Raw genomic sequence first — 25,527 nt, 5'->3', positions numbered from 1 at the left:
TGCATGCGTGAACTTGGATGTCTAGTACGAACAATTACTTGTGTCTTGGAATGGCTGTGTATAGTATTATTTCATGAAAAATGACACAGATAATTTGCAGAAGTCTGCAGAAAGCGCCCAGTGGAGAAAGCTTGAAAATGAATCTAATTCCAGCTGAACACCGTTGAATTTCTATCATTAATTATTCCCAAATTTTCTGATTTGTGAAATTTGCATTATAATCTGAAGTAGGCTTTCAGTTTTTTTAATATGTATCATGTACTCTGAAAATAAAAACTTTAAAAAATAACAAGTAAAAATCAGCATTTAGATTCTAATAATATTAATTTGGTGTGCTGAAAATGATTGCTCTAAAGCATTTGATGACAGCTAACACCCTAATGGCAGTGACAGTTGAAAATATCTTTTATAGTATGTATGTAGTGTGAATAGCCAAATACATGTCAAGGTAACTTGGAGAAGAGGAATCATATTGCATACGGTTGATGGTTAAAACCTGCTTTGAAACTAAAAATAGTCGGTTAAGAGACGTGTATCACCTGTGCAAACAAGGAGTACTTTATTCCAAACTTAATACTATATTTTGTTTAAACAAATATTTCTGCAAATGTTTTTTGATCATACAAAAAGCAGTAATGTAACCTTATACTTCTTAATAATAAATGTAGTAAATCTTTATGAATTTATTAAGTTCCTGGATTTGCACAGCATAATGAATTCCCATATTAAATAGGAATAGTGCATTCATTTGTTTCAAGTGAAAATTATTATGTAATATTTTGTGAGTGTTGAAGGGGTTCATAAGGCATACATGCTTCCATGCTTGTCGTGGTTTAGGCTGGGCTGGCCACTCAGTGAATGAAAGATGCTCTCCTTACGACATTTCGAGCAGTTACTCCACTAACCTTGTTGCGTTGCGGTGTTGTCAAATTACCTTTCCTGACTGTAGTTTAAGTTTCCTTAAACTACATTTCTTCACACCTATAGCTTCTTACTGATTTTTCTAAAATGTCAGTTAGATGACATTTAATACTTCAGCGATATTTTTCTTTGGTATGTCAAGTTTTTAGGTTTAGGTCCTGTTCCCAGCACAGTTAATACCTCCTTCCTCTCTGAAGTAGTTTCCTTCCTTGTCTAAGAAGCTGAAGTATATTTTACTAACAGCAGCTAAAAAGAGCAGGTTCCTAGAGCAGGACCCTAGAAATAACACAATTTCTTTCTTCAACTTCCGTATTTAAAAAAAAAACAACAAAAAACAGAACCTTTTTTCTCACCTTTTTCCAACTCAGGATCTACCCACAACCTAAAGAAGGAACTGCTCTCTGTAACTGAGATCTCAGGGCAGTACTATGGCTTTTGCTCAAAGCTTGCCTCTCTCGTGTCTCAGTTTATTTCTGTAAATTCTTTCAGAGTCTGTGTGGCTGCAAAGGTCCATCCGTTCAGAACATTTCAGTAGGGTATTTCATAGTCCAGGGGAGCCTCAATTTTTGCATAGCTTGAACTGCTGGACAGTAGAGATCACATTATTGCTCTTACCTGACTTGCTGATGCAAACTGGCCTTTCAGAAGCTTTTCTTAAGTAGCTCACTAGGTATCCTGTTCATTCTCATTGTTGGTGCTGTTGAACAACTGAGAGAATCAAGTGTTCAGCTTTTGCAAAAGAGCAACTATTCTAGATGTGTTGTGAACTCCAGTTGTGCCAAAGCTTTTCTGTCAAAGAGGGATTATTCAAAATACTTGAGAATTTTTGGAGAATATCTTCATACAGATATTTTTTTCTCTCCTATGACTGTCTGTGGTACTTCCTTTGATTTACAGTTCTTACTTTGTAACATTACTGTGTACTCACTATGGAAGAATTCTTTCTTCCACTGAATCCCAGGATTCTGATTCTTTAGGGAAAACAGCCATCTCTTATTTAGTGCTCTACCTGCATTGTTCATAAAAGACTATGATTTTGCCTCTCGCTAACCTCACAACCCTTCATAATGTCCCTAGTCTGCAATGACTGCCATTAAGACCTCTGGAATACAGAGAAACCTGCATGCTCTACCGACATGCTAGAGCTCAGGACAGTGCAGTAGGCAGACATCTGTGAATATATGTAGTATGTAATATTGAAAATTGCACCCAAGCCACAAAGGTCAGGACAAGGCAGATCTTTGTCTACAAAAAATAGTGTATCCGTTGCACTTTGACCCACCCCTGTTCTGTGAAGCAGATAGAAGCAACAAATTTTTAGGATTAACTAGTCAATTCATTAAAATAAGCTTTCTTTATTATTTATATATAATATTTATATAATTTTTTAGATAATTTTTACATTATTTATTGTACATTACATGCTTATTACAGAGTTGTATCATAGAAGCAGAATAGAGAGATGAGGAAGGTAACGTGGGAGGAAGAGATGCATCTGATAGCATCTGATAGCTTGATGCTGTTTATAAAGGGCTGTTTCAACAAAGCCCTTTCCTAATAGCCCTGTCAAGTCTGTGCCACTGCTCTTAACCCTCCCATATGCATTTCAAAACAAGTTATCAGATTGTTCCATATGTTGCTGCATCTGAATTTACTCTGATCAGTGCTGCAGGATCAATCTTTTTGTCGTGTGTGAAGGTGGAGTAAAAATGTGTTAATGCATTCATATACAAACCCACACAAAACACTGTTGAAAACTCATATTTGCTTAACCCAATTATATAGTATAATATTTTATGTATGGTCACAGGACCTACAATGAGGTAAATGGTAAATCAAAAAGCAGCACTCTTGCTACTAAAGGAAAGGGAAAGCTGCTGGTGTTTAATGAGTGGTGCCAATCAAGCACAGCTTATTTTACTGGAGAAAACATAACTGGAGTAATTTTCAGCTCTCTGTTCCCTCTCCTATTCCTATAGGAGCAACAACTATCCTTCTTTATGGATCCTGTATATATGTTTACCATATATAGAATGTTTTAAATCAAAGGCTCTTTTTTGCCATCTTTATACCCTCACACTGGTTGTACTAGACCTCAAAGTTGCATTCCTTCAGTGACCACTAACTAACCATTTTTAATTTGAGCTTATATGCTTGACAGCCTCTGCTATCCTGTGGTTGTATATTCCCAATTCCCCGGTACAGTATAGGTGTAGTGATGTCTTTTCTCTTTTTGTAGATCAATGTTAGTAATAAAGGAGTATGATATATTAGTCTCTCTTTCCATTCTGTTATAATGATCTTTTGGGTAGGAGACTAGCATTTCCAACTTCTGATCACTTTTTTCAGGCTTTGATGGCAAAAAGTCCCTTTAATTCTTGTTTTTCTCAAAAAAAAATGTGAGGCAGTATTGTATCGAATAATAACTTATTTGTGCTTAACTTTCAAACAATGGTCTCTGATAAATTCTTGAGGCATAGTAAACACTGAAAACTAGGAAGTAAAATAATGTCAAAATTTGTTTATAAAACAGTTTATTTTAACTTACACAGGTTAGAATGTTGCAAAATTTCATGGTAATGAAATTCAAAGTTTTTCAGCATAAAATTTGTCATATTTAAAACAAAAAAAATATATTTATATATATTTATACATGTATATTTAAATATATTTAAAGTTATGAAAAACTGTATAGAGGTAAAACATTCTGAGCTTTGGGATCTGACAGAACTTAGAGGCATGAAAAATTTTTTGGGTAAGAAGTGTTTTTAATATGGTAATCCATTAAAACATAGTACATGCAGAATGCAGATAACTTTTGAAATCAATGAAATCACTAAATTATTTCTATCTCTACAGAAAGTGCACAAAGATTTGTCTGTGTGGTTAAAAATGGCCTCTGGGGAGAAATGCATCATCACCTTCCTCAGGACAAATCTGTAATCTGTAGCAGTCATTTCCTGAGAAGTGAGATGTAGCCAACCATATCAGCAAAGGGCCAACTCTCAAGCTCTAAACGTAATACTCATTCTTTAGGTTTTTCTATTTCAGTAAGTAGTGTGGCACAGTAGGAACACGTTTTTAGATAAAGCATTTGATGTTGAGGGCTGAGTAACCACAGTGTGTGTATTTTGGGGTTTTTACTTCAGACTGGTCATAGACTGTCTTTTGGGCTGAATGACTACTGCCAGTTGGAGGACATTTCGGTTTCAGCCAGAAGCAAGTCTCTTTTGTTCTGAACAGCTTTGCAGTTTGACCAGAGCAGTAAGTGGAGATCACTGTGATTTTCCCTACAAAATGGGCTCCTAACCGAAGTGTAAATCACAGAATAACACAATGGCTCAGGTTGTTGGAAGGGACCTCTGGAGGTCATCTGGTCCAAGCTCAGGTGCCTAGAGCTGGTTGCCCAGGACCAACTTTTGAGTATCCACCTTTTGTCCAGACAGCTTTTGAGTATCACTGATGATGGAGACTCTACCACCTTGCTGGGCAACCTGTGTTGTTAATGCTCAGTCACTCTCACAGCGCAAAAATGTTTCCTGATGTCCAGAAGGAACCTCTTACGTTTCAGCTTGTGCCCATTGCCTCTGGGCCTGTCACTGGGCACCACTGAGAAGAGCCTGACTCCATCTTCTTTGCACCTTCCCTTCATTATACATATTGGTCCCCCTGAGGCTTTTTTTTTTTTTTTTTTGCAGGCTGAACAGTCCCAGCTCTCCTAGCCTTTCCTTGTAGGAGAGATGCTCCAGCCGCTTCATGATTTTAGTGGCTTTTCATTGGACTCTCTCCATTTAGTTCGTGGCTTTCTTGTACTGGGGAGCTCAGAACTCCAGGTGCGGCCTCACCAGTGCTGAGCAGAGGGGAAGGATCACCTCCTTCGACCTGCTGGCAATGCTGCTCCTGATGCAGCCAAAGATAGCATTATCCTTCTTTGCCAAGTGTAGATTTAACCACTGGCTTTCCATTCACTTACTTTTGTCCTTCCTACTTATATTCTCTGTTATGGTACTTGCATCTCATAGATTTTTCAGCCTGGCATTGTGGCCTCTCTCCCGCTTGACATCACCAAGCATGAGACAGGGCTGAATGACAGATCTGCTCCAAGGGCTCTCCAGAAGCTGCAGTCAAGTGCTCCGTCTGTTCAGTCTACATCAATCTTACGACCCACATACAAATGGATGCTTGTCACAAGACCTTATAATGTCATGTGTCAGTCACTTGAGCAGATGCGTGTTCCCATCATTTGGCTGTAAGCAAGAGAATTTTGTTAGGGTTTCCAGCAGCCTTGAGAGCTCTGAAAAAGCTGGATGTGTGTTTTAGGGTTTACATAATTGGTAGGAACCCATAATTTGGTTGGAAAGAGCAGCTGATAGCCTGTAAGTTGCCTATTTTTAGTCTTCTAGATTGGATAACCAAAACCCTAGTGATAGTACTGTGTACTCCAGAAGAAGTGTACTTTCAATAGTTTCATGATATATGATTTCTTACTGTGTGGGAGGAGGGAGGGAAAGATTTGATAGGACCAGAGGGATAAAGAGAATTGTAATGGCTATATGCAGTGAAAACAAGCAAAATTATTCATAATTAACCTCAGCAATAAATTATTTTAAACTGAGTAAAGAAGAAAAAGAAAAGAGTAAAAAGAAACATAACTTGGTTTATATATTGTATTTATTGTTATTAAGTGGTGGTCATTTCTAATAAATTTGTTTTACCTTGCATTAGTACAACACTGTGTGTTACTACTAGTTGTCTTTTTGCCGCTGTCAAATGATTGTTACATGCAAAAGTAGTTATGTGCCAAGTAAATCTGACAACGCTTTGCAGAGAGGCAGAAATCTATCTTCTTGTGCTTGATTGATTTGTCAGTATTGCCAGAAAACCTAGTCTTAGATCAGATATGAATCATGGTATGTTTAAGAATAACACAGTTTTTCAGTCTTCCTTTGTAAAACCTTTGAGCTTGAGAGTCATTAATTTGAAAAATGACATTTATAATTTTATTTGAAAATTTTTTTAGTGCAAGTAGGCTGTTTATATATACTTCTGACTGTTAATGAAGCATGGTTTTTTAATGTTGTTTAAAAATAACTATGCCTTTAATCAAAATGGTATAGAAGAGTGTTTATATGAACTAAATTGCAAGGCGTTTAATTTGTTCTTTATTTTTAATGTGTTGTATGCTTGTTTTTTTATTTTAACATATTTGTAACTGTTTAATATGACAATCATGACATCTCTTCCAGATAGTTAATGCTGATGCTGAAAGGAGAGAGAAATAATATTGCATGAAATACCAAATATTATATTGACATGGTGATGTGAAGTTGAGTAAACTATTAAATAAAAAAGTCTCATTGTTCAGTTGTGTTAAACTACTAGAAAATTAAAACAAAGTGTAGCATGTTCTGTCTCCCTCTCATATCCAGTGTATTTTATGCGCATTTTGTGGCAAGGATTTTGTCTAATATATTTACTTTGTAAACTTTTTTCTCTTCTTTTTTTTCAGAGCACATTCAAATTTAAATCTGAGAGTGACATTCATCTTGCTGAGCACCATAAACAAGTGCTATATGATGGGAAACTTGCAAGCAGCATTGCTTTTACTTACAATGCGAAGGCGACTGATGCTCAGCTATGCCTTGAATCCTCACCAAAGGAAAATCCTTCAATCTTTGTACACTCCCCACATGCTCTTATGCTTCAGGTTTGTGCTACTAAATTGATCTTCTGTGATTACTGTTAGCTCAACATCATTTGGATAATAGGAAGATGTGTGTGCTAGTGTAGGGAGATTGTTATTTTGTATTATTTACCTATCACCTGAACCGTATTTCATTGTTCAATTTCTAGAACAAAAAAAAATATTATTTTTTCACTAGGAAGTATACATTTCAGACCACAAGGCACAGTTTCTCACAATATTGAAGTTCTGTTTGTTTGCCTTTAAGCATAGTGATTATAATTGAGACAAGTAATTAAAAGATATTAAAACAAGCCTGAATTAGTTTGCAATCAACTTAGGAACACTTTAACACTAAATTATGTTTGTAACTGTTTTTTAAAATTGAGATTAACTGAGTTTTTTCCTTTTATTTATTTATTTTATTAATTCAGGATGTGAAAGCTATCGTCACCCACTCCATTCACAGCGCAATTCATTCCATTGGAGGGATTCAAGTTCTTTTTCCTCTCTTTGCCCAGTTGGACAATCGACAGCTGCACGACAGTCAGGTGGAAACAACAGTTTGGTAAGCTGCCTTCAAGCAAGATAAATACTAAATTAAGATGAGAATATTTCTGTTTCTGTTGTGGGAATGTTTGATTTGTTTTCTCTTGTAAATGGTGTGACTTACATTTTCCCCTTGTTTCTTTAAAAATAATACTATTTTTGAAAAAAGCAGTTTACTCTTTTATTAGTAGAAATCTGCAAATTGTGTTAATCTGATGAGATTCCGGATGGAACTGACATAAAATTGATCGGATTAAATAATGAATTCAAATTACTCTAGAGTCTTTAAGGATAGTTTTGTGGCAGTTTTTGCAACTTCTAAAAGAAACCAATGTGCTTTCACTTGACAGTGCAATGGTCTGTGCCATCTAATAACATTCAAAATTAAAGAAAGATTTTGCCTTCCATATTAATAAATGGACAGAAAGTCATAGGGTTATGATCAGTTATTTTGTGGCTATATTACAATTCAGCAGTGGCTGGGGACACACCAAGAGAGTTTTAAGCAGGAACACATGAAGTCTCTGCCCTGATAACGGGGAAGTAACCTCTAGGTTGAAAAGCCTGCACAGAAGTTAGATGAACACTTCCATGTGTAGCCTACAAAGGGCTGCTTAGGAGCCTGTCCCCATGCTGACTTATTCAAAGGTACCTCAGCTGTAGTCTTTTTTACAAAGAAGGTCTCTTGCCACTTGCTTGTCTCAGGGCAGGCTCCAATTCCAGTGGCAACACAAGATGTCTAAACAAAGTATGTGACCTAAACCTTTGGGGGGGGTAACAAAACTGAAAAGGTAATGCTGAAGAATTGGTACAGTGTTTTACTGTAGGATGGTGTGTAACCAAAATCAGCTGCAAAACAGTGTTTAGGGACAGCATAAGCTGACTCTTGTATTTGAATAAATTTGTAAGTAGGTACATAATCCAGAGTTTTTTTCCTGTTTAGAATACTCTGTTATTAATTATTCTGGGTATTTCCTATTGCATTAGATAGTTTAATAAATTAGTTAACTGAAAAATAATTAATACCAAAGTTGCTGACAATTTTGAAAAATTCAACAGAAAGTGATACATTGGTATAATTTCTCATGAAAGATCACTTGTCTTAATCTAATTTACGAAATTAATCAATTTGTTGAAGTTCTGTCAGTCATCTGTTTTCCCCTTTGGTTATTCAAATGTATGCAGCTAAGATGGCTGCTGGTTTTTATTTGTTTCTGTAGTGTCGAAGTTAATGTATTTCATGAGAATATTGTAGTACAATGTAAGAAGTAATGGGAGAGTCTTAGAATGAATTCTGCTTCCAAGCAGTATCGTGGTGCAAGTTATTTCAATCAGTGTTAAAGACAGAAAAGCTGATTATGTATTGGCTCATGTGGGATATTTAACTTTTTTGTAGTTTGTTTTCCAGTATGTAATTTGCATTGAAATAAGAAGTAACAAGAGTTAGTTTGAAATAAATTTGGGAAAAAAAAATCCTTGTGTGTTATTTACTGCCACAGCACTAGACAAAAATGCTTTATTCCAATTTAAGGAAGATTATGTGTGTATGTGCCCATGTGTATTAATAGACTATATGTTAATTTTTTAATGAACTGAGTCTGTAATAAATATTATAGCAGTGAGTAGGTCTGTTTGAAAATGGAGAGACTAATTCCTCCCAGGTGTGTGGTCTTCCCAGTGAGTGAGAACTTTCAGAAAGTTCAATTTAAAATGTACAGAACAATTCTGAAGTTAGTTGCACTGTAAGTAGGAAAAAAATAAAGTTGTTTTTTAATAAATCAATGTATTTCTTCTGTAATTAGATTATACTCTAAAAAGAGCTCTGTAATTCATTGTGCTGTATGATTGTACAAATGCATAATACGACAAGACCCAAACTCAAGAACCTATTCAAAAGACTTTTAATCAAATAGCTGCTTGATGAGATATAATTTAAATGTGTTGCCATGGTTTTGGTGTCTGGGCATTATTTTCTTGTAATTATTTTAATAGGATGTAGATATTGAGAAAAATAATAGTTTAAGTGAACAAGAAAGTAGGCAAATAAAGGAATAAAATATTTCTGGTGGCAAAGAAAGGAGATAATAGTGAAAAGGGGCTAAACATGAAAAACAGGGCTATGTTTAAGATTCATTTGTGGAGTGGAGTAAGGGAAGAAGTGTAGTTACTGAGTCCTTTCCTTCTTTCCCCTTGTTTTTTTGACTGTTCTCTCTTTATTTGTACCATTCCAAAATGTCTGATACTTGTTTGTACTCTTCTTAACTATGAAAATGTATCTGCAACAGCAACAGACGGTTGCACCACTTCTTGCTGAAAAGTAGTTGGCATTCAGCCATTACAATCTATGCATTTTTATAAGCAGATAATCTTTCTGCCTCTTTGCCAGAAAAGTAGGGTCGAGATGATGCTTGGTAACAGTAGACCATTGTGTTTGTAAAGGCTTACTATGGATGTAGAATTTATTTCTTTCTGGTGGCTAACTTGGGGGAGGACTCACAAGTTGTCCCTTGAGTAGCTGTGCTTCCTTGTCTTAGTGTGTTCCTGGGAGTTGGGAAGTATAAATGGCTTGATACCCCACTGTAAGTATCGTAGGTTTCCAGACTACTTTTCGGAATCCTCCTCACCTCCTTCTCTCTTGTACATATCAAAATCTGTTTAAGTTCAAATTTCTCAATTATTTGTTTAATTTTATTTTTTTTTTTAACATTAGAAGGGGTTTGTTAACAGGACTACGAGGGAGAACCTTGCTTTGTAATCATCTTGAGCCACTTAAAATTTTAATCTTTTCTAATTAAATAGATTCAATGTAAATGACATTTTAAATTATAAAGCAGGGAAATATGAATATAGCAACTTTGTGGTTTAATGGTACTTTTTGTAAATGTTCTTTATTCCTCCAATGTGTATAACCCTGTGTGCCTTATCTACATCTTCTGTGAGGCCAAGTATTGAAAAAACCTACAATTCTACCTCTGAAGCACTGTATAGATTCTTATGTGCTCATACACTGAAATTAAAAGAAAGGAAACTAAGGTAATATATTAAGTACGTTTTCTTAGGTTAAGTGATACATCTGCTATACAGCAGAGTGGTCCCTCAACTTGAATGCCAAGACTGCTACTTTTCACCCTACTTTTCACTCTCACCAGTACTCTAGTTAGAATAGAAAATTCTGCAGTTCAGGTCAGTAAGGTGTTTAAAAGAAATAGAGACTGCTTTTTCTGTTATGATACTGTTGTTGTTACCTTAAATTATACTATATGGGTAATACAATAGGAAGGACTTGCTTTCTTCATTTGTGGTCTCCTGTGTGTGGTTTTGAATTCATTTGGGTTTGCTGAGCGCTGACAAACCAGATCGATTGTGACAAGGTATTGGGTGTGCAGCCTTTGGCACTGACCCAGTTCCATCACAGAATAAATAACAAGTGTTAATTCAGATGATATCGTTGCTTTGGACTGTACCATATTGGGGAAATACTTAAAAGTGGAAAGAGCTGTAGCTGTTTGCTGTTTGAAGTAATTCCAAGAATTCTTTTATATACTTATTCTAGAAGTTACTAATTCGATTTGCAAGATTGCATACACTATACAATAAAAATTAAAAATGCTTTTAGTCTTTATCATACTAAATAAATGCAGTGCCCAGGCCCACATTAACTTTCTTAAGGGTGGTATATACACCCACCTGAAATTTGTAGCAAAGTAAAAAAAGTCATCTTTTCAGTCAGTTTTATTACTGACATTTTCACACTTTAATATAAGTTACAGAGTATGTTGCCCATCTATTGTAAGTTTGGGAAAAGGAAACATTGGTGAGGGGAGCAACAGTAATATTTCAACTCCTGTTCTTCATCTTTTCCTGTAAATGTTTTCTGTTTTTTTTCTTTGATAAATTAGTATCTTGTACTCGTGGTTTTTTTAGTATTTTTTATATTCAGTTGATGACTTTTCGAGTTTCTGTCTGTAACCAGTAGTGTTGCTACATCTACTTTTTCAAAGATTAATAGTTTGTTAGGAAATCAGCAGTTTTGCTATCGATTCCCATAGATAAGAAATAAAACAGCTCGGTAGGAAACATAGTCATTGTATCATGTGGTAGAAATCCAAAAGTGTGGTACCTCTTCCAGAAGATCCAGGAACTATTAAGGATAGCTAATGTATGACTGGATTCTGTATCCCAAGATGCTGTGCCCATATACAAGAGATGTGTAATGACTTGCCTCTCTGGTTCTCCCACATGACACCTATTCATCCGAGTTGTGTTTAGTGACATCAGTTTGGATGAAACTTATTTAGTAGTCTTCTGTTATTGACCTCATCATATGTTATGAGGAAATGAAGTGGAAAAGGGAAGAGAAAGAAGTAGTTTCTCCTTTCTCTCCAACCAGCTTACAGAAAGAAAAAACGTAGTTAAACTAGAAGCTAAGGAAGCACTTCAGAGAGAGCTGCCACAGCTGTAGATCACGGGAACTTCCTTTCCATCCCCACTGTCTGTCCCAGACTCTTCTGCTCTGAGTTTTTCTTATCTCCAGCCTGGTTAGGTTAGAAGGTTATCTCCAACCTTCTCGGTTGTGAGGCACAAAGGCTTTAGTGGTCATGACTGCATAAATATGAATGATTGAATATGAGGAATTAGTAATGTGGCAGCAGAGCAATTGAGTGTGTTAAAACATGCACAAGTGTTTGATTTCATGCTTTAGCAGTGAATATACCTTGATGAAAATCCCTTTTTCTATTCCCAACCTGCGTTATAAGTGCAGTCAAAACAGTTTCTGAAATCCATTGTTAACATTTAGTAAATATTCTGATGAAGTAACAAATTACTTAATGAATAAGCCAGCCTCATTCAAAACTTTATTCTAACAATGAGATGTAATGGGCAACCAGCAGACAAAGATTATGTAATAATAATTGCTATTAATAGTAATAATAGTTACTATTTATTTTAATATAGTCAGTGTTTCATTTTGAACTGAAGTGGCAAGTAACTTAAGATTATTTTTTTTCTGTTTAAAAATGAAACGTTAATTGTTGGTATGTGATTTTCCTTAATACCACTTTATCTGTTTATGCTAAGATTAGTTTTCTAAAGTTATCATATGAACAGCCTGTGATGGAGTTAATTATACCAGCCTTTTGTCCTGTTTTGGAGAAGCTGGGAATACAAATGGAATTAGTTTATAAAGGATCCTTCCCAAAGATAATAAGACAGAAAAAATACCTGCATCATTTTCTTTTATGTAGCTTCTTCAAGTTAAATCATCTGTCATTAATCAACATATTTAGATCTCTATATCTGCATGCCTACTTTAATTAAAGATGCCTTTTATAGAGCACAATCCAGATAGCTTTGTAATACATAATCCAAGATGAAACAAAATAATTAAGGTTATTTTTTCGGATAAAATTGTCATGGGATAGAGTAGACTAAAGAAATTGATCTATGCAGTGATTAAAAAAAAAAACCAAACAAAAAAAACCCCAAACCAAACCAAGACAATTTTCCCTTTTATTCTAGTGGTGCAAATCTCTGACTTCTAGGGTTTTCTTTATTCCTCCAAAGCCTTTGTCATCTGAGTTTATTTGAATAAATGACTGCTGTTCCAAATAGGATGCTTTATTTGTAAGTGAAGTCACAGAAACTCATTTCATAGAAAAGTTTATCTAAACAGTCATGTTTTTGAGCTCTACAAAACAGTAAAAATTGTTCGCTTAGTGGGAACTACCAGTCAATTTAGCATTTGAAAAATGGGGCTTGCTCTTGTTCAATGATTTTCGTAACATAAAGACTTTGTAACCCGGGGATTTCCAGTGTGAGCTTCTTTTACATATAGTCTGAAAAGTTCTTTAAAATTCCCATAGATATAAATGGGCAGTGATTATGAAATATTTATGTGTATAATTATACTTATTTTTAATGAAGAAAGAAGTGTCATATTTTGGAATTTTGAAGACTTATTTACAGAAGCCATTATTTTTGTGAATATCTTTTTATATAAGGACTGACATTGCATGACTGTTGACTGAAGATTATGACATTGAAACATCATAATGTTGAAACTTAATGATGAACTATCGAAACATAATAGTTACTTATATTTTATCTATATATCTGGATGAATGAAATAAGCTAGATGATATTTGTAACTTCACAGTGCATGTCAAAAGAATAACTGTCTGAATTATAAAGGTAGGGACTTCACAAATACAATAAATATGTATAGACGTGAAAGCATCCCTAAGAACATCTCCTAATCAGACAGTGTATGCTGTGAAGACCAATTCTGTGCTCCTGTTTTATTTATCAAAATAATATTTTTTTTTTAAGTCTTCACAAGGGACGTGTATGTTTGAGGAGAAAATCAGGAAAGGCTGTAACAATGTAGTTAATCTTCAGGTTTTTATGTAACAGCATTCCAGAGACTTACTGTCTCTACAGTACTCTAATTATAGAATAAGCAATATCATAATCAGTATAAGTACAGCATCTTCATGTTTTGGTCTCAGCCTTTTTTTTCTACATCCTAGTAATGGAAGACTGCTGGAAAAATTTTGTTCTGAAATTAATTATATTTTCAGTAGAAATCATTATTCTGTCTGATTTAGTGTTGGTTGACATATGTACTTCCATTGTGTGTCTGTATCTTAGCTGCACTGCAGACAAAATGATCTGTTCTAGGCAGGGCGTGGTATAGAGGAGATGTAGGAATGGGCTGAAGTATCCTTTATATTTGCCTTTGTATCTAGGGGAGTTGAAAATAGGCAAGAATGGAGAGAAATTTTGTATGGCAGTGCACAGAATTTTGCAAGTATAATGTGAGCCCTGCAGCAATCCAATGCATTTTAGTTACTGGTAAGTTTGTTGAATTCTGTTTGAAAAATTTTTCATCTTAGAAGACAGTCTTCTAATCAATATTATTTCCCCTGTGTCAACAGCAACCTTTTTAAACGCATAATTTTGGCAACCTGGTTCTGCTGATAAAAAATTTTATATTTAAAATCTTCAGGTTTAATTTATTTTCAGCTGCCAAGATGACTACAGAAATTTACTCTCCTTATAAACACGTTAAAAATTCTAGATACAATCCTCTAAATTAGGCAGTCAGTTCTCCAGAAGACTAATTTCTTAAAATGCAATACTGAGGAGAAAAGATCCATTATGTCAGTATGGATTTATATATATATTTATATATATATACACATACATACACACACAGACTTCAATGCTTGAGGTCAGTCTGAACGTGTGGGGAAAGAGTTTTGAAGAGGCTGTGAAAGCTTATCTAATAGTTCTTAACCGTTGGGTCTTTTTAGGCAAACTGAATGCTCCCTAGCGTGAAGTACGTAAGATAAATAACGTAACGTGAAAACGGTGGGGTTTGCAACAGCTGTTTTTTAGTTCAGTTTCATTCTCTCCTTCCTCCTGCAGAAAAGGAGTTTCACCTGAAACAAGTGTAAACAAGATTTAAGGAAAAATATCAGACTAAGCATGTGATCTGTTTTCTGCCTGTCTCTGATCATTATCTTCAGGTAGCAATAGCTTCCGTACTGTACATTCAGTGAAAATTTAAAAATGCTTCCATTTTGATTTTACAGTTCTTCAATCAGTTAAAATATTACAGATCTTTTAATTGCTTCATTTCCTGTGTAATAATGTGGGCAAAGTGCTAGTTACATTTAACTATGGTGCTAATTTTCATCAATACTGTGTCCTGTACAGTATTCATCTCAAACTTCATTGTTCCTCTGTGTGACTGCCAGGTGATTCTCCATAACTACTGCTTTTTCTAGTACTTGGAATTGCTTATGTGCTTGAAGGTGTAAAGTGTAACGATGCATTCATGTGTGCTATCCCAAGGTTTGAATTACTATATACTACAGTCAAGTCTATTATTTATGATGGCAATATTGGGTAATGCAGAAGGATTAGAAGCTAGAGTTACTGCTTGCAGACCTGAGCTGACTCTGCAGACCTGGCTTGTGGTGTCTTTATATACCTGGTTCTATAGATGCTAAAAGCCATTTCAGACTTAAGGAAAATCATAGTTCATTCACAAAAGTATTAGCTAAATAGCATCACTTCTCACTGACACCTATGGTAGCTCTTTGCAGAGCTGATGTGGGAAGGCAGCATTAATCAGTTCAGCCATGCACTGCATAAAGATGGTTAATATCTAAAAAGTGATATTTGGGCACTATCTGCATCTGAATTAATAAACTTTGTTGATTCAGTCTTTCTTGCACAGAACGAGCTTGTATGTTTCTGTGTCTGCAGCATGGTTAGATATTAACTGGCCACTGATTATTTCTGAATTGTGGTGTGACTTATCACAGAATCACAGAATTGTCAGAGTTGGAAGGGACCTCTAGAGATCATTTAGTCCAACTCCCCTGCTAAAGCAAGATTGCCGAGAGTGCATTGCTCAGGACTGCATCCAGGCGGGTCTTGAAGATCTCCAGAGAAGGGGACTCCACGACCTCCCTGGGCAGCCTGTTCCAGTGCTCCTTCACCCTCACCGGAAAGAAGTTTTTTCTCATATTTGAATGGAATTTCCTATGTTCCAGCTTGAGCTCGTTGCCCCATGTCCTATTGCTGGAAACCACTGAAAAGAGTCCGACTCCAACATCCTTCAACTCACCCTTTAGATACTTATAAACATAAATAAGGTCTCCCCTTAGTCTTCACTTGCCCAGGCTAAAGAGTCCCAGCTCCTTGAGCTTATGTGAACTTAAAAAGAACAAAAGAGAGAAAAATCTTTATTGTTATGGTGTCAGTGTGTCTTATAACTTGTATTTGGAGTCTTATCAGAATTTCTATCAATTGCATAGAGATTGTATTAATATGAGATAACTACAGCCCATGAGTTTACATCTAAATTCATAGAATGGACAAATAAACTGCAATGCAAAGAAAAGGGCTTTTGATAAGTCACTTATGGAAGTGAAAATAGAACCTTTTAAACTTAAGTCTGTGCCTTGTTCATGGTACAATAATCTTCTAAATCTCTTTAATAGTATTTATTACTGTAATTTAGGTCCTAATCCTGCAAAGATGTACGCTGTTTCTTAACTTAACGGACAATGGGTTGTCCTCCTAAATCATAAGGTTACTCATAAAGGGTGATAGGAAGCACCATCTATATGGAGATCTCTTTGATCTATTCAATGCTTTTTTAAAAAGTTTCTAAATATAAATCTTCAACCCTTTACATGAGCTTCTTATGGATTGTCATGTAGTAAAACTGATGAGTATCTTATTTTAGATGACAAATACAATAGAAACTTTCAGTCAGGGTAAGAAAAAATTGATGCATATAACCTGGTTTGAAATTGATGTGACAGCTTGACAGGCTGTTTTGATAAAAGCTTTGGAGTACTGTAAATGGATATTATCTATGTTCTTTTACTGCTGACACTCTGTGGAGCATTCTGTATGTGATTTTAGACTGATTATTGTGACCGTTCAACAATGAAGCAAGACAAGGCACTATTTCATGTTCGCAGCATGTACTTTGCCTACACTGTGTACTTTTTGCATGGCAGCCTTGCTCACCAAATAGAATAAATCTTGTTTTCCTCAGCAAATTGATTATGTTTTGGTGCTGACATGGATTAACCAATCTCAACATCTATTTCAAAGTATAAAAGATTGTATTTGGAGAGCAAGCAAACCTTTAGCAGACTACATACTGTAAGCAAAGTTGCAATTTATAAAATGCAGGTTGGACGTTTCCTTTAATTCACTTTTCTGTAGCTGCAAAAGTCACAGTTTTCACCCTTGTCTGTGCCCAGCACCTGTGTGAAAACCTTCATGGTTGAAGATGTCTGTCAGTACAACTAGGAATAGTTATACCTATTTGATTTTTAGAAAAGGAATAATGACTTTATGTATGCATTGTATATGCAGTACAATGCATTCCATCATATGCCTTTTTGATATATTTGAAAAATCATTTGAAATACTTCCTTTCTGTAAGTGTGGGGGTCTTTTCTTTCTCTCTTTCCTCTGGGTTTTTCAGCAACAGATGAGTGTATTTTTGTTTCCCTCACGCCACCCAAGAGTCAATTGTGATTTTTCTCCCACCATGCATTGATCTGTCATGTTTCTTCTGTTGGTTTTCATAACTTAGTTACACTTTCTTGCTGAGTCTGTCCCCTGAAGTCTTTTATATCTTTTCTCTTCCTAAACAGTAATCTTTTCTGAACACTTTCACCCTGCCCCTTCCCTGTGCTTTCTGAACACCACTACCTAGAGATACAGCTGGGATGGGCTGCTGGGTGATTTCCTTGTGGCCTCTGGAAGTCTCTCTGTGCTTTCCTAACTGGATGAAAGTGATTTTCAGCCTTTATTTTGTCAGGCCTAGATACTATTGTCGTGCATGGTCTGGAGAAAGTACGAAGGACACTCTCCTCCCTGCTTTTGTTCCACTGTGGTTTGTGGTGGGCGTCATTGCCCACATCCATGTTTGTCCATTTTATGCCTCATTTCTGTTGTAGTAGTGACCCTAGGGACTGAAAGTGTGGAATGATGATATACCTCGTGACTGCAAATTTTGCTGCAAATTTAACAGTTAGTCTGGATGGTAAAATGGTTGACAATGGTCCCTGCCTGCATCATTCTAGCATTGTCAGCGGATCCCACTCATCATCTCCTGCTTCTTCCAACTGCAACACCTTTGGCTAGAACTGCAAGTTACAGGACTGGGTAGTTAAAACTTGGGATAGTCCTGGTCAAATCAGGAGAGCTGACAAAATGATTTTTGCACTTCTGTTTGAATATGAACTCCCACTACTACCTTTGTAATATGTGAGCAATCATTGGAGAAATTTGTCAGAAAAGATTTGTATTCTTTCAAGGAATGGTTCACCACTTCAAGCCTGTTTTTGTTCGCTTAATAGCTGATGAATACTGAGAATGTAATAGACTGATTTTTCTGCTCTTGTAATCTAAAAAAAGGCTTGTTCTTTACATGCAGCGCTACCCTATTGGCTTTCTTGGTTGAGCTTCTTAAGAGTTCAGTGGCCATGCAAGAACAAATGCTTGGTGGAAAAGGCTTTCTAGTCATTGGCTACCTCCTTGAAAAGGTATGTTTTGAGGGTTTGGGTTTTTTTAAGTTTTGTTCTCATTATTTCTACTTTCATTGTTTTATTTTCAGTCATTTAGCTCAAAGACTTATTTGTGATAAAAATATTTTTTATTTGTAATACTTATAAATTGTCTACAAGAGTCTTTTCATCTTCCTTATCCTCTTATAAGTGAATATTCAAAGAATCAGTTTTCTGGAGTTCATCCTGTTTGTCTGATTTATGCTTTTACTTCGGATCTGTTTGTGAATCACTTCAATATATTTTCATTTGTGTTTCTCCACTCTCTGTCCCCCCATCTCTCATTTAGGAAAGTTCTCATGTTCCCAGTTTGTAGAAGCATATCACAGACATGTCATATTTTTGGTTTAAATTTCTTTTTTTGTGTATGTTAATAAAACGTAAGTTAAACCTCTGTGGCTCAGTTCTGAAATGGTTGAAATAGTTGCTCTGTGTTTTCAATAAGAAAAGCTGTGGAATAATTTCACTTCTGAAAGAAACAGTTGCAAGGAACATTCCCTTTACTTGCTTGTTTTCAGACATGACCAGCAGTTATCACAAAACTGAGGTTCAGTTCAGATGCTTGTCTGAGGAACATCACCTGCCTCCTGGCCCACGTTACTGTGATTTAATAATCTGAAAACAAACTACTGTACTAAAATAGTAATACTCTTATAGTTGAATCTCATGACTCTGTTGTTCTTGAATGTCTGCTACTGTATTTTTGATTAGCATGAGGTCAGTAGAACAACAATTTGAGAAGAAGCTATGAACAGAGCTTTGTGTTGTCCGATGGTGAAATTAAATAACAGTAATCTCACCTTTAAAAATGTACTGAATTTTAAAGAACACTTATAAATATTTTTTCGCATTCTACTCCCTATGTTATTTTCACCTAGGAAAATACATTCTTAGAGTAGAAAAACTTTACCTTCACTGAAGTGGTATCTGAAAGCAAATTATTTTCTATGCTTCTATTTTTTCTGTACTAAGTGTGATTTAGAATGTCAAAGAACTGGTCTAAGGTGGATTTTTTTCCAGTGGTAGGTTTTCTTGTGACATGACCAGAATGAATTTAACAAAGCTGTTAGATCCAGTTCTGTAAGCTATATACAGGCAGGCTAGTGAGCCCTCATGGAGTCCCATTCTCTTAAATAGAGCACTATGGTTTACACACATTGAATGCATCAATTTAGAATGTTGTATCTGAATATTTTTTTTTTTTAAGTTTGTGTACTATTCTCATTAACAGCTGCTACAGTTATTAAGTTTGGGGTATGTGCTTATTTAAAGGATTCTGATTGATTTCTGTCACAACATAATTTTTACAACATATGCCTTTTTCTAGGGGGTTTTATGCTATATTCTCCTTAGCTACATTTTTTCAAGATGATGTATTTTATTTTTTCAGTATATGCTTATATTCAGTTGGAACAGATGACATGAAAAAATCCTTTTATTTCCTAGCCAGGCTAAATTTTATTATTTGTAAATTGTGTGTTGTTTATTTGCATGTGATCAAATGCTTCAGGGAGGGCAGAAAGATTTATTTATTTATTTATTTTCCTAACTTAAGCTTCAAAATAACATTTTTGTTCTTATTAGTTGCAGACTATTTATTGTGAATTGTGATGCGCAAGCCAAAGGAAACTCAGTATCCAGGCTGAACTTGTGTTACTCACAAGTGGATTTGACTTCTAGAAATAACAAATCTACTTGTTCCCAGGCTATATTTACAGCATTAAAAGTAAATTGGAACATTTTTTAGGGAAGGCCAGGGGAAAAATGTTTGGTGTTTTTTTCTTATTAATTCCTTTTGTTAACTTAATGTATAAAGTAGTATGTCAAAGTCCGCATGCCATGTTACTGCATCGGAGCAGCTCTCAACAGTGACTTCATAGCATATGCTATGAAACTGTCTTGAAATTTGATGGAACTTTGAACCCAAATCCTTCAAATACCTATTGATGTTTAAGAAACAAAAGTAAGTCTACCAATAACGTGTTTACATACTGAGAAACCCAGTTTTAGTAAGACAAATAATTAACTGGAGAGGAGTTAAGGTCTCAAGGCACTGTTCTGTAAAATGTAGAATTCTGACTGGATTATAAGAAAACAAACACCCACCACCACCACCCCACCCCCCCAAATAAAACCCCAAGCAAACAAAAAAAAAAGAAAAAGAATTAACCTGTTATTGATGAATATTTTTAACCTGTTAAATGTAACCACTAGAAAGACCATGAATATTATTAGAAAGTATAAGTTGCTGATATTTTTTTTTACTTTTTTATATTCAATGAAACAAAAACATATGAAGTTGCATATATTTAGTAAAGACTAAAGACTGATGAAAATGTCACTTTATATTTCTGCTGTAAGTATACTAAGGAAGAGAGTTTTTCTTTATCTTTGTTCTTTCTGATTATTTTTCCCTAGTCATCTAGAGTTCATATAACCAGAGCAGTTCTGGAACAATTTTTGTCATTTGCAAAATACTTGGATGGATTGTCTCATGGTGCACCTCTACTTAAGCAATTATGTGATCACATCCTTTTTAATCCTGCTATCTGGATACATACCCCTGCAAAGGTAATTGTACACTTGAATGATATAATGACTCTCCTACAACTATTCTTTTATACCATGGTACTTAGGATTTCAATTTTTTTTATTTTAAAACATGATAATAACAAAGATTTTTTTTTTTAGATCATGAAGTCTATACCCTGCTTAATAGTATTCTCCAGTGTCTTTTCTAAGTTTCTAAAGGCATTTATATTCTTGCTTAAGAGTCTGGCTAATTCTATCAAAAGACAGTTTGTAGAAACCCTGTCCCTTTTTCACTGACTGCGTTACATTATTTTCATAAAAGTTAACCATAAAGGTATGTATTTTTAATTTAAAGTAAAAGTTATCTTTTTTTTTACACATCTTCATAAACTCTCATTTTAATTCAAATTATATATTTTGGTTTAATAAAAACTAAGAAAAGTTATAATTCATCTCTAATGATGAATTGTCCTAAATAATCACAGTTAAGTAATGTGGACCAAAGTGAAAAGTGACATGGTCCTATAATCTGATAATATATACTTTTATTATAAAAAGCCAAAATAGAAAACATTTATCATGATATGAATCATAGAAAATGTAGATTGGAAGGCACTTCTGGGTGGGTGTCATTCCAGGTGTCAGTCCAGTCCTTGCCCAAAGTTCTTTTATTATTTTTTGGGTTTTTTTATAGGATATCCCCAGTAAATCCTAAAAACCCTAAAATTTAAGCTTATTAATGTATGACTTAAATTTATGTGGGTAACTGTTTTATTCTTCAGGTGCAGCTGTCTTTGTATACTTACCTGTCAGCTGAATTCATTGGAACTGCTACGATCTATAACACCATACGCAGAGTAGGAACAGTCCTGCAGTTAATGCACACTCTGAAATATTACTACTGGGTGGTAAATCCCGCCGACAGCAGCGGCATTACTCCTAAAGGATTAGGTAAGTACAATGCATAAGAAAGCAAATACAAGCATTTGTTGTGTAGGAAGATTTATGATGTAAACGTGTGAATGCTCCTTGGATCTGTAGACAAAGAGATAATGGCAATAATCAGTATCAATAGTAGGACGAGGACATCCTACCAGTAGAAGGACAAGTCCAGTAATTTTGGTGTATCGTACACCTCTGATGATAATTCCTTATGTTTGTATGTATCCCCAGAAGATTCCAACTCTGGTCTTCAATTGCATAGCATATACTTATGTTGGTATACTTTAGGAATCATATTAAAATAATTGATTTTTCCTCTCCTGTAACAAAGGGGAAATGTTAAGTGTATTTCATATGCCAAAGAAAACTTTGTGAGGTTTGAATGACTGGTGGTGTTAAGTGACCTTGAAAACAGAGTGGAAAATTCTAGTTCTTGCTGCTGAGATCTCTGAAGCTGTATTTCCAGTTTAATAATATTTTTTTTCTCTACCCTTATAAAATAGGGATTGATTTAACTTTGCTTATAGTCATGTGCTTGGCTTAGCTCAGAAAGCATTGAATGACAGCAACAACAAATCACAGTAGTAATACACAGAGGCTAAACGCTGCATGTAACAGATGTGTATTAACCAGAGCATCAAATCAGTCTAATCCCATACACTCCAGCTGTAATGTCATTACATTTAGCTGACTACTTGTGTAATGCAGGGAGGATTTGGCTGAAAGTCTCTTAAAAATTAATTGATATAGGAGAATTTATTAATTATCTTTATTCTCTAACTATTGCTGTCATGCTGAGAAATTGAATAATTGGGGAATGGTTTAGTGCTGTCACATACCCAAATATTTAAGAATGTGATTTATGTTATTGGATAATTCTTCATTTGTTAGTGAGCTCTATGCATAGAGTTTTTCCTCATTTTTTTCAAAAATAATTAAAATGGAAGGGAAAATTCATATCCTAGATTAGGTATCCTAATGCGCAGTGAAGTCGTAACCTGTCAAGGTTCACAGCAGGAGTTGCTGTTGGAACTGGACTTAATTTATAGTTTTGTCATAGTATAATATTAACCAAAGTATATTCTTCATAAAGTCATTAAAATTTACTTTAAAAATACCTTAAAAAAGCACACTGTCCTTCTGTTCTCTGTTCGTTCAAAGGAAAAGCTTGTAATATCAGATTCTGAAAATTAACTGTGGTGGTTACTAAATTAGCGTGAAATTTTTGTCGGTGATAAAATATATTTTCCATTTACACTGATTCTAGATTCTCTTTGCCAAAATGGAATTAAGTTCATTTTTAGTACCTACAATGAAGTGTCTTCATGTGAGCTCAATGTCTGCTGATTATAGAGAGTGGAATGTAAGAGTCAGTTGGCTGAATATGTGTTTCCACCATCATTTTAGTCTCTGTGGGGCTTCCCACCTGCCTTTCAGGAGGATGCAGGTGTCCTGTGTCAAATATGCTTATTCTATGTAGATATTTTGGTTACCTTATGGCATATCAAATCACACTGAGAAGTATGTTTAGGAAGCTGTGTCTTACCTCTAGTTGACAGACTTGAGAACTCTTCAGTTTGAAAGGTAGTTGCTTTCTAGACTCCAGCAACTATTTTGATTAGATCTCCATTGACTTCAGTGGCAAGTTAGAGGCTGGTCTCACACGTAGATATCTGAAATTAGGGTGAGCTGAATCCTACTCTGGGACTGATTTTATCCAGTTTCATGCTTTCAGCGCTCTGTTATGTTGAGCACTGTCGTGCTGCACAGGTACGGTTTTACCATCCAGATAAGTTAACCATATCTGAGCTCAGTGAGGAATTAGGATGTTAAAAAATCAGCTGATCGGTTTAAAATATGTATGTTGTATTTGTGAGTGTTGAATGACCAGCTGTTGAGAGGTAAAGTTTCCAGGTGTCACCCGTATTTACACCTGGACAGAGGATCTGGAAAATTGCACAACTAGTTTGAGACTGTAAGTTTGATAGTATTGTCTACTTGTTATTGCTGTATTTCTTGGGCTCTGTGTGTGTGTGTTTTACTTCAGGTTTTTTTGTTTGCTTGTTTATGTTATTTTTAATTAAAGAATTTTTGTACTCCTGTGTCATGATAGTAGTGCCTAACAGCACTTTGACAATGTATTGCATATTCCTTCCCCCTGGCCAGGCTTGCTATTTTGTGGAAATAGTGTGACATTTCTTTCTGTAGGAGGTATGGATTGGTTTTATCTTGCCCAGATCTGCCTCACTGTGGTGAGCTGTATTTTTGGAGTATTTGTATGTGTAATGCCAGTTGAATAGCTACAAAAAAAATACGTAATGTAGTCATCAGAATTTGAACAGAAGGCGTGGAGTACACAAGGACACAAAATTAGGAATGATAAATGAATCAGTTAACTCTAAATTAGCATACATATGGCTGTTTTACTTCCCTACCTTTTCTTTCATTCTTGCCTATTTTAAGGATATAGTAAGTTCTGTTCTCATTTATGTCAATTTCAAACTCTCTTTTTCTCAGGAAGGCAAGCAGGTAGGTCCCTGAAAGGCAATCAGATAGTGCAAATTACTGGTTGTTTGGTGTAGCACTATGACAACAACAACCACAATTACTAAGGCCTTCATACTGTAGTTGGGAAGGTGTTTGATAAATTGTGAGGGCATGCACATTTTCAAAATATATATTATTATGCACTTTATCTGAATTTTATCCTTTTTCTTTAGTTAGATTTATAGATAAACCTGACTTTTTTAAAGGTTAATCTCAACTTTCTTCCTTGTTCCTTGTCCTCTCCCTTCCTCCCTGTTGCAGAAAGTCCCATGTAATTGATACAACTTTGTACAAGTACAATTGTGCTTTCTACAAGATCCAATTTTGTAGTACTCTTTCCTGTCTGTAAAAATGGCTTTCCTTGTGGTGAGTTGAAGAAAGGCAGCTTATCAGGGAAGGAAGATCAGTGACATAGCAATAGATGTACAAATCCAATATAGCTATGGAATTTTCTCCACTCAAATCAGCACTAGGAGGTTTTTTGCTGCTATTTCAGAGGTAGCTTCTGCTTCTGACTAATACAGCTGTAGTAACTGTGGTGATTTGCAAGCAAATGACTGTGGAAATTTAATAATTGCTGAGGTGATGGGTTGCTAAATTTGATTTCAAATTAACTTCATTTCATATTTGATTTTTATCAAATTTACATTAACGACTTTGAATTGATAAAATTCCTGAAAACTTTTTAAAATGTTTAATCACCTGGATATTACATTGCTTTTCTTCACAAGCTGCTCTTTCTTTTAACATTAAGTGCAATCTGCCAATGTGTTATGCAGGTCTGGATAATTCAGGGTTATAGGCTTAGAATACTATAAGTAGCGGTAGTTAATAAGCTTAATGCTTTTCCTTTCTGCCTCTTTTCACCAAGTCATAACTTCACCAATCATAATATTTAAAAAAAATTAACTGTTTCAGGATTTTGGGTTTGTATTGATTTTATTAGCCTGCATGCAGCCACTACTGCCACGTGTAGCTGGCAAGTTTATTATTTGTTAAAATGTTGAATACTGCATAAAAACAAGTTTGTAAAAATAAGAAACTTACACTGTAAAAATGCAATTATGTGAATGTTGGAGTAACTGCATTTTCAGTAGCATTTGGCATATCAAAATGAAAGAACAGGGCCTGTTGTCTGCGAGCAGGAATTTTACGGTAAGAAAAATGTCATAATGCAAGAAAATGGCATATGATATTCCCTTATCAGAGGCAACTGAAACTCTAAGCTAACTTGACATCAGACTT

The 25,527-nt window shown here is 35.1% G+C and overlaps 1 protein-coding gene across 9 annotated transcripts in view; it reads left to right on the top strand.

Annotated features, from left to right (window-relative positions):
* NBEA (neurobeachin) overlaps nucleotides 1-25,527 on the top strand; it is a 506,029-nt gene that overhangs the window by 121,138 nt on the left and 359,364 nt on the right. For all 9 annotated transcript variants that reach the window (XM_014965903.1, XM_014965897.1, XM_014965904.1 and 6 more), the window contains exons 9-13: nucleotides 6,431-6,628; nucleotides 7,039-7,172; nucleotides 18,132-18,240; nucleotides 20,680-20,832; nucleotides 21,576-21,744. In XM_014965903.1, the coding sequence (XP_014821389.1) occupies nucleotides 6,431-6,628; nucleotides 7,039-7,172; nucleotides 18,132-18,240; nucleotides 20,680-20,832; nucleotides 21,576-21,744 (763 nt within the window). The remainder of the gene's footprint in view (nucleotides 1-6,430; nucleotides 6,629-7,038; nucleotides 7,173-18,131; nucleotides 18,241-20,679; nucleotides 20,833-21,575; nucleotides 21,745-25,527) is intronic.

This window comes from Calidris pugnax, unplaced genomic scaffold, assembly GCF_001431845.1.
Source record: "Calidris pugnax isolate Ruff unplaced genomic scaffold, ASM143184v1 scaffold20, whole genome shotgun sequence".
Taxonomy (NCBI): domain Eukaryota; kingdom Metazoa; phylum Chordata; class Aves; order Charadriiformes; family Scolopacidae; genus Calidris; species Calidris pugnax.
This window is presented reverse-complemented; position numbering and strand designations above follow the sequence as displayed.